Genomic DNA, 10,541 nt, shown 5'->3' on the forward strand with positions numbered 1-10,541 from the left:
GTTTAGAATATTCACAGCAGGCAAGAAGCCTCATTAGAAAAAGATTGAATTGGGTATGAAATTTGAAGGAGTCATAAGGATGTGTCATTTTGTATAAGACATTAGTACGTCTTTCCAAAACTCTATTAAAAGAAGATAATTCTATATCTATACTTAGGAATGAATTATTCAATTTACAAAATAAAAACTATATTGATTCTCTGATAGTAAGTTCAACAAGAGTACTAGATTAATTTAAAATTGTTTCATGTCAGTATATTGAATGATATTTGAACAGTGTGTAATAAAAGTTGAGAAACTAGCATCTTTTTTATCATGTATGTAAACCTTGTTTTCATTAAAGAAATGTATATTGTTTAGCTTGACAAATATGTTTTTGTTGAGTTCACATATTTCATCTATATTTCAAGTCTAAAGTTTCTCTTCCATCTTTAGTAATGGAAAGCATTGTTTTAATTTTGTTAATTTGTTTAAAAGAATTAATAATATTGTTTGCTGAATACACTGGTGGTTTGATTAGTTGTATATGTGGAAATGTTACTACAGTTAATACACTATTAATGTTTCTGTCTGATGCACTGTTTATTCTAGTACATTTGAATCATGTGTACTTCAAAGTTTAATTATATTTTTCTGTATCTGCTAAATGGTTTCAAAATTAAAGCCTTTTTCATTAGCATTGCTTCTCATACAATTTAATTTTTCAAATTGGTTGTATCAGAACAAATTTCAAATGCTCTGCTGTGGCATTATGGAGATACTGTGTTAAGATTTTTGCCAGTTATATAAATAATACTAATCCTGAAGGTTCATTTAGAGTACCTATAAGATTAAATAAGGTAATTGTTTACCTTTTTCAAAAGTATTTGTTAAAGTAAATAACATTAGAAGCATTTCTGCAACTGTTTATCAGAAACTGTTCAATTTCCATGCCATCTCATGAAAAATAGTTACCCCTTTTTAAAAAAAAAAAATACCCCCAACCTTTCATACATGCACAAATAGGACACTTAGTTTGTTCTAATGTAACCAATTTGAAGAGTGAATAAAATTAAAGAAATCATTCTTGGGGATATACAACTTGTCTTTGTCAAACAAGAAAAACTATGTCACTGCCTGGGACTGCTTTGTACCAAATCGCATTTAAATTAGTCAAAATATGGTTTAATAATTAACTACAAAATCTCAAAATTATGCTTTTTTGAGAGCTCTTATCCACCTGAAATGACTTAAAATGAGCAAGTTCAACCTTTCTGTATTTTCTTTAAATTTATATTTGTCAGATTTTACCTTGATTGCTGTAAATGTGACTGCATTGGAGCACAAAATTAAATTTTGTTGTTTGAACTTTGACCTCAAAATCCTTGAAAAAGCATAAACAACATAACTAAAAGGTGTCTGAACATGTTGGATCAGGTGATTTAACAATACTAAGTTCCAAGTCCATTATCCAAGGAGTGAAGGAATTACACTACTGAGAAGTGTTTGATAAAAGATGAAACAATAGAAGAACACGCAGAGTTAAAATTATATGAAAATAACGTTGCTAATGATAAAGGCTTTAATGTCAATATGATTGAACATGTAAAATAAGTGGGAAAATATCAATTTTAAATAGTGTTTTCTAGTAATTTTATCAATTTTCTTCAGTTTTTCTGAACATCATGATATCTTGCCTTTTTCTTCTGTGTTTATGTTGGAATATCAAATAATGTCTTTATTTCTTTATTTTTAATCTTCCACCTTTAGTCATTGTTTCCTGCTGTTAGTTTGGAATGTGAAAAATGATTTAAAAAATTGAAATAGGTTATTCAATAATCATACGTTCACTACGGAATTTGATTACTGAGTGTAAATGTTAAGGTACGTCTTGTATATTCACTGATGTTAAAAAGATATTTCTAAGTATGCCATGTATGGTGATTATTAGCATTTTGGTTTATACATAATGCTGATTCTATGTTTAAATGTTGTATCAACATCTTTGTTAGAATGAGTAGTGCAGTTTGATTTTATTGTGAACTTGCCATCAAGTCCAAAACAGCCAGTGGTCATGTTTTCAAGAGTGGAATAGGTGGTAAAAATTGTAATTATTAATTAAAGCACAGTTTAGAGACCAGTTGGAGAGAACCGATTTTACACTGTATACTTTTAATTAACAGTTTATTTTGTTTATCAGGTGATACACCATCCAAGTATGCTCCTAAAAACTATAAAGTTCTTCCCCTTCCACGACCTGAAACGCAAACCAATACCACTAATCCCAAAACAGTTGTTAAGGAAGAGAATGAGGCCAGCCAATCTTTGGTTGAAGCTCCGCAGAGGACTAGTGCACTTGAGGTGACTCCTACTTCTTCAGATCCTGAAGTTGCTAGTAAAGAAAGAAAACCAGTGAATCGTAAGATTTTATGTTGTTGGTTTTTCTTAATAAATAAAATGATTAATATTTGTATTTGATCTTCATAAGATGCATATTATGATCTTATACAATTAAAACAAGTAATTAGGAAATTGAAAGTGACTGGAAGTTAAATTTTTAAATTGTATGGTTTCTGAGAACATTACTTGAAGCTTAATGCTATTCACAAATATTAAAAATATTCTTATTTGCTTCTTACCCTTACTAACTTTTTATCATGTTACATACATCTTCTGAGGCTTTTTGTGGAGATACCCCTGTCCTTCTTTTCTCCACTTCAGCCCACATCTTATCCTTGGCCCCAGCATTTACTATATGGTTTTTTGTTGTGTGGATCTTAGGTAGTGAACACCATATTGGCTTGGTTTCATTTACCCTTGACCTCTCTTGGGGAATTACGAACAGCCACCATTCTGAGATGTTGTATATTGATATTGTCCCAAATGTTATTGAGCCTCGGTTGACATCAGTCCACCTACATTCCAGATATTGTAGCCCTTTGTTTCTGTTGGAGCCTAGTATGCTTTCATTTCCTATTTCTTTTCCCACTAAGATTCTGTAATCTGTCAGTGGCTTCTCCTTTATCACTTTGTTCAAAGGAACCTTTGGTTCACCACACCTTCTCTGCTCCATCACTTATTGCTCACATTTTTATCATTTTTTGTGGAAGTGGTCTTCCATGATGTCACTGGTCTCTTTTGTTTATGCCCATATGAGATCTCCACAGTGAATGCTTCATGAACAATGGAACCCCCAGTTCCCTTCCTCCTTCCATTTGCAGTGATCTGCCTTGGTAGCTGGACTAATGTAGTCAGTTGGCTGGTATGCCATTTCCTTCCCCATATCTGAGTCTACATATTTTTATAGACATGCTCCCTTTGGGAATTGAGAGTATGGGTCAGTTTCCAGTGTACTTTGGGCCATTGATCTGTGAACAAAAGCAACTTGCATGTTACTGTTCTTGAACTCTTGTGTGTTAGGCCTTATGCCATTTCCCCCCTTATCACTCAACATTGTCTAGGGATAATTTGTTTGGATGTTTCTACATTGTTGACATACAACATTCACCTGAGGGCTCTCAGTCTAGAATTCTATGTTTCTTGGTGTTGTATCTCTTTTTCTGGAACCACGTACAACACATCTTCCTTAAGAATAGCAAGTCATGTGGAGAGTGCTTCCAGTCTTGATTGTCTTTCTCATTTCAATCAGGCATATCTCACATGGCAGGCATTACATCTTCTTGTGTTGTGGGATCAATATCTAAAGGGGATGCTTTTGCTATTGGCCTGAACACTTAGTTTCCTTTTTAATAGTTGCCTACCTCATTCATTGCCTATGGCAGTTGATGCCTTCAACTTGGATTGGTTGCACATTTTTATTTATGTATCTATCCATCCCATTATTTTATTGTGTGATTTCTCTTTTCCACTTCACTTGGTGTAGAGTCTAACTGATTGCTCCCTCTTTACCAACTCGACCTTGGTTTTCAGGGTTGCATCGACTGCTCCGCTGCATCCCCCCATCCAATTCTTTGTCATTCTCTATTGCATGTCCTACATTCCACTTTTCACATTTTGCTTCATCTAGTCTTTGCCAAGACAGTTAATTTCACACATTGAGTAACTTCCTTTTTGGATGTTTTTATCCATATGTCTCCTTGGAGGTGTACCTGTGCAAATGGAGCATATTTCACAGTTGCTGTACCATCAAGAGATTTACTGCTACCAAGCCTGACATGGCTCCTGTGGCAATCATTTCTCGCATAGTTCTTCAATAATGGATTTTCAGTATCTTCACTTTCTGGACGTCAAACGGCCATTTATCTGCTATCTTTTGTTTTCCAACACCATAAGATTTTTACTTCCTCTGTTCTTATCCTCCTGAAGCTTTCCTTCCAAATACTTCTCTCTCCTTGGCATCCTGCCCTTCTGGATTGGGTTATTTGTGTGGTCCAATCTTTCCTAGACTTACCTCTGTTTGAACCAATTCCATGTTTTATTTTTCTTCTAAAAATATTTCTTCACTTGGGGATGTCAACAGTTGGTTTTATTTGCCAGTGATGTCTGATGTACATTTTGTTACCCTACCTATCTTTTATCTGGGCTATTCCTTTATTCCAAAGACAGGCAGCTTGGGATGATTGTTCATCCTTTCTTCTAATTTCCATCTTTACTTTCAACATGATCCAGGTGTGTTTTTGTGTTTGATCAGGGTTCTTCATTCTTATATAGTGTGTATTGCTCCCTTCTGTGTTGCACATTCACAGCTATTAATCCTGTGGCAGTCCTTCTCTTCTCGTAATTTACACATTCTACCTTTACCAGTTGGCTCCACTTTTTGGTTCAGTAACCCTATTCTTCCCTGTCTTTTTTTTATCAGCCTTGGTACTAATTTTCCAATCAGATCCAACATTTTACTCTTTCACTTGCTTTGTGTCTTCATCATCCGGTAAAGGAGATTCTGTAATCTGACGTGTGGACCATCTGTTCTTTCCTTGCACCAGTCTCTCCTCCTAATCAATATGGAATCTTAAGTAATCTTAAGAGAGGAAGGAAGTACCATGTCATATAATTTTCTGTTACTGTAAATGTATTTTCAATAGGTGTTTTCCTGCACTCAAACGTCCCACACTCTTCCAGTGTTTCCATCTTCTGCCAAACTTTGAAGTTTGGTAGAAGCTCATAGAGGAACTCGTATGCATCGTGTAAGTATACTATGCTCCTGTTTTTGGAGAGGTGATGCATGATGAGAGGCATAAATGGAATCATTCAATTCCAGTAATGGGGACCAGAAAGCTTGTGGCATGTATAAAGTGAAAGTTAGCATATAAAAAGCAACAGTGAATGAAAATAGCTAATCTGGTGGTTGGAGGGAAGAATTATAACATTCAAATAATTGACAATTTTTACATATGACTTATCTTCCTATTTTAAAGTTGATTTGATTCTTTGAATGACATTTCTTGAACTATTTTTTGTTTGTATATTGATATGATAGGTACTTTCAGGTACCTGAAAATGTTTTTCTATGCAGTGTAATATGAAATTAACAAGCTGATAAATTGATTTTTTATGGATTTATAATTGATTGATTTATTTAAGTTGAAGGAACTGAATAAATAAGAAATATTAAGAATAACACTTAATGGGAAATATTTTAATTACTTGGATTTTTTAAATAACAGTGTACAGACTTGAATTAATAAAAAAAATAATAATGGCAATTATTTTACTTCTTGGATATGTTGAAATAATTGTAAATATTAATTTTGATTAGTTGATTATTTCTGTTATTTCAGTTGATGCTTATAGTTAAGTTTGACTGCAATTTACTTATTTTGAGCTGTTGGAAAGGAAATAAGGTGACATTCTGAAGTTTATCAAATTAATACTAAAAAAATGTTAACGTTTATTGAAAAAAAATGTATAGTTTTTATATGCAGAAGAGTATTCTTTATTTAAGAAAAGTCAACTCGCTCAAAATTCGTGATTGTTCACCACCGAAAGCCTGGACTTTGGTTTGGATGTCGAAGACGAACTATCCGAAGAGTTCCAAGTACCACTCCTCGAAAGGTGGATGTAGACAGAACTCTAAAAATTACTTCCATAAGTAACAGATCAGAAACTAAAGAAGTCAAAGTTAATTCCAAATTGCCCTCTGGTGATGAAGAGAAAAACTCTGTTAGCAGCCATTTTCATGGTGACCAAACTGAAAGTTCAGGCCTTGGTTCAGAACTTACAGGATGTAGCTCAGGAACAAACCATTCTTCTACATCAAACACCTGTATTGCATCAGAAGAATCAAGCAACCTTTCCATAGATGATGGACTTCATACTGGCAAAGGAAACTGTGATAATAAAGACTCAAGTGATGTCAGAGATGTTGACAAGTCTGAGCAACAAGATGAAATAGAACTAATCTCAGTGGTAATACTGTAATGATAATGTTTTGCCTAGATGATTTTAGTGTCATATAATGTTTATTTGCTATATTTTAATGTTCATAATGTTTGTGAGAACTAATACTCTGGATTTTGATATTTATATTTCACACATTTTAATTTTTTTCTTGCCTTAAGGCCTTTTCTTTTGTGAGCTTAAAATACAGTAGTTTTTTGAATGAAAGAAATTGTTTGGATTTCTAGTAATTTAGGTCAAAACCATTAATGTATCTGACAGAGTTGGGAATGACTGCTGATACATATTTGTACTTTTAAATTATTGTATAGAAAGCAGTTTGGTTCCACAGCTTTGAAGAACTGTGTGTGGCATTCTGTTTATTGTAATCTTAACTGTTTCTATTAATAAAAGAAAATTTAAATATAATTGATGGTGAACAAATAGAAACTTTTAACATTTCTCTAGCTGTAAAAATGCTGGTTTAGTTAGCATCTGATTGATTTGACTTCAGCTGTACTATTAGTCAGTTGAGACGGTTGAACATGGGTGTTTTAGTGTGGCACACTATACTTAGACATATTTTTCACTATTCTTCAATGTGTTATTTCCATGTAATTGCAACTAAAAACAATTTTATATGTATATTATTTGACTTTTTTTTTTTTTCAGGCCTCTTCTGACAGAAACAAGTATATTGTCCAAGAACATAATCTGTCTAGTATGTGTTTTGAAGGAACAAAAGGTATTTGACAAATAACTATTAAAACTTCTGTTTCAAAACTACTGTCACTTCTTGCAGAATTTTTGTTCATATATAAAGTTTATTGTATAATGTAAATAAAATAAAACATGTTAGATTATATGTGAAGATCTAAAAAAACAAAAATATCCTTAGTTATCTTTATTTAATTTATGATGTTTTAAATAGATGTTTGGTAAAGTTGTTAACAAAACCCCAGATTTTGTGGGCTAAATGCTGTTTTTTTGTTCTTTCAGTATATTTTCGAGTTTCTGTGTTATTCTATTTAAATCATTGCTGTGATACCCATTTGCTGTGCATATCTTTTAAGTACATTTTTGTTAATAGCTTTCTGTATAAACTAATAAACAATTGAGTAAATAATACAGTATACATTTTAATTACCTTTTTATTTCAAACGATAAGTTGTATCACTAATCGTGAACAACTATTCTGAAGTACATCCACAGACATTCAATGTACTCCTTACATTTGGGTAATTCACTTTTTAAATCTTAACTATTCCTATGAGTGAATTTTGTTAAAGCCACTTGTAGTTTGTACTACGTTTTTATTGTTAGCTGTGTAGAAAAACTTGTATTTTACACACTACAATTTTGGTTGTAGTATTTTGTATATGAAATGTAACTCCATGTATTTAAAAGTAATTAAAACAGTTAAGTGATCTACCTGGACTGCTCACATGTGAAATTAGGTATGTAGAGTTTTGAATGAATTTGATAAAGAGGCAGATTATATGGTAACAGCAAGGTTCAACCTATTCCACCCTACAAGATACCCACCAAACACCTCTAATAGAATATGCACTTTAAACTAACTGATCAGATCCAAAATGACAAATCAGCTGACACCAGACCTAGTGATGTCTTCAAATTCTGGGGATCAGAGACAAGTATTAAAACCTCACAGGATAGTGGTACCAGTACTCTTATAGCTGCTTATAAACAAATGGAGATATTAACACAAGAAACATTAACACATAAACACTGTTGTGTGAGATGAAGTTTTGAGGGATGACAGATCCATTCCTCAAATATCTTTCCCTTTACACATCATAGTACGTACTGTCTTAAACCCACCATTTTTTTTATTACGTATAAGATTACACCACTTCTCCCAATTATTAATTATGGATTTTCCTCGGTACCATGATTTTCTTCTACTTTTTAACTTTGTATGGATACACAAATTAGAAATGTTGTAAGTAATCCAAAATCAGGGATTAAAAAATTCTATAATTGTAAAGAAATCTTCCTCAAAATTAAACTTGTAATAATAATAAAAATAGTGTAATTGTTTGCAGAAATAAAACTACAAATACTAGACATCTAAAAAGTAGTTAAAGTTACGTGAGATCTACCAAAGCATCTGATTTGTGCTGTTTTATTATGAAAAAGCCAATCATACGACTCCCAACAACAGCAAAGTTTCTGAAAAAGAGTAAACACAATGTTGGTTGTTGGATCTTTGGAACCTATTCTTGTTAAAAGGCAATGTAAAATTAATTCAAAACAGTTTTGATATAAATGGTAAAAGCTAGTTCAGAAAGATAAAAGTATGAACACATCTTTTTCCAAGTGTAATAAAAAAAATTATTCTAGGATGTCAAAAATATGCTGTTTTTGAGACATTTTAGGAAGTGTCACTTTTAAAAGAAATGCTTGTTTATATTATGAAATCTGTTATTGGAATACAATTCTAACATAACCAGTGCTAAGACTAGTGAACAGTATGTAAAATTTTTGGTTGTAAAAAATTTATATTTTTCTTTTCACAAGCTATTTTAACCTTCAGTATCATATATTCTGTTTTACTAGTTTAAATAATGTCTCGGAAGATATTTGTAGTACATCCTGAACATTTCTTTTATTATTTCGGAGTAGCTTCTGAACCTGAAGAAGTTGTAGTGGACAGTACAAAACTAGAAAGACTTTTGCAACAAGTGGTGGATATAACGGAAGGTTCTTCCTTGGAAACTTTGGAACGACTGTACTTCAATCTAGATCACTGTATTTATAGACACAGGAAGGCATGGAATAAAACTGATCTTGTGAAGGTGAGAAAAAATTAATCTTATTGTTGAACACATTGACCATCAAAATTTTAAAACTTTCCATAATTATGTACTGTAGGAGGTTTGAGAAGTTATTTAGAATATTTATTTAATCAGTTTATCTTTAGAAAACACGATCTGTATGTTATGATGGCTTGGTGATGACAGACATAAGCATATCACAAAGGTAATTCTGTACCACCCTGCTGTGAGAGAGATAAGAGTCATTGTGAAATGTCAGGTGACATTCCATGCGCTGTCTGTGATTGCTGACAGAGATACATTTCTACTTATTTTCTAAATCACATTTATAACCAGCATGGATGTAACATCAAATAAATAAATACAATGTTTCATATTTACACAAGTAAAATATTATAGAAAAGAGTGGCTTTCATTTAAAAATACATGTTACATGTGTTGATGCCTTTTATGTTGTCTTCAGCAATTATTTAGTGTACAAGGTGTTGAAGAACCTAACATTGAGTATTTTTTAAAGTGAAAGCCATTTATGGCTTTTAATAAAGTTTTTATTGGCTGAATATGAATTTTAATTACATATTTGATTTCAAATGTTGCATAAATGCCTATCATTCATACTTAACATGGTGTGTTTTGGTATGCTTTATAGCAAAAATAAATTAGATTATTGTTTCCATTACATTTAGATTGTTACTAACTTTTACTCTTTCTTCCTCACTTTGTTTTCTTTTTGTTGATGATTTCCATTAGATGATTAAAATTGTGTTCAGAGCAGCAGGTGAAACTAACTTAAGAATAAAACTATTTGTATGAAACTTAATTGAGATGTAGTTGAATTCTTTATAGGACATCTGTTGGACACTTACATTTAGGTAGCAACAAGCCCAATACAATAAAAGAAAACATCCATTTAACCTGTTGGAAACGTACAGAGAAAATTACATTTTTTTTTTTTTATAGGACTTTCCATCCTATTCAATAAAAAATATGATTAATTAATTTGTACTTAATTTTTCTAGGATCTGGAATCAATGCTTGACCAATTTCAGCAACTGAACTGTACAGGTCAACCTATGTTAGCAAGGTGATGAAAAAAAAAAAAAGGTCATTACAAATTGATATGTAATATTCCCATAGTTCACTGTAATAGTTCTTTTTGATGAAATTCGTCCAAAGAATTGAAGATAAAGATTGTAAATCACTCTGAATGTAGATACAGAGCTCATTGATGTACTTTTCCTTCACTATTAGTTTTTTTTTATTGACCAAAAGAAGGGTTCATCTGATCTTGTTTGTTTGTTTGTTTTACTTGATTGTATGTAGTTTGGTTTTTTTGTTTGTTTTTCTCTGGTTTATTCATGAATTAGTTTTTGATCAAAAAACAACAAAAAAGCATTGAGTTGCTCATGTACATAGGTAATTTTTTAA

At 32.0% G+C, this 10,541-nt stretch overlaps 1 protein-coding gene across 1 annotated transcript in view; it reads left to right on the forward strand.

Annotated features, from left to right (window-relative positions):
• The window catches only part of LOC143240900 (ATPase family AAA domain-containing protein 2-like), a 76,511-nt gene extending 66,176 nt beyond the window's left edge, over positions 1–10,335 (forward strand). Inside the window, exons 21-25 of the mRNA XM_076484144.1 lie at positions 2,180–2,398; positions 5,882–6,345; positions 6,988–7,060; positions 8,962–9,134; positions 10,133–10,335. Coding sequence (XP_076340259.1) covers positions 2,180–2,398; positions 5,882–6,345; positions 6,988–7,060; positions 8,962–9,134; positions 10,133–10,201 — 998 coding nt within the window. The 3' untranslated portion in view covers positions 10,202–10,335. The remainder of the gene's footprint in view (positions 1–2,179; positions 2,399–5,881; positions 6,346–6,987; positions 7,061–8,961; positions 9,135–10,132) is intronic.
• The last annotated feature ends 206 nt before the right edge of the window (positions 10,336–10,541 follow it).

The sequence above is a fragment of the Tachypleus tridentatus genome, chromosome 13 (genome assembly GCF_004210375.1).
Source record: "Tachypleus tridentatus isolate NWPU-2018 chromosome 13, ASM421037v1, whole genome shotgun sequence".
Classification (NCBI taxonomy): domain Eukaryota; kingdom Metazoa; phylum Arthropoda; class Merostomata; order Xiphosura; family Limulidae; genus Tachypleus; species Tachypleus tridentatus.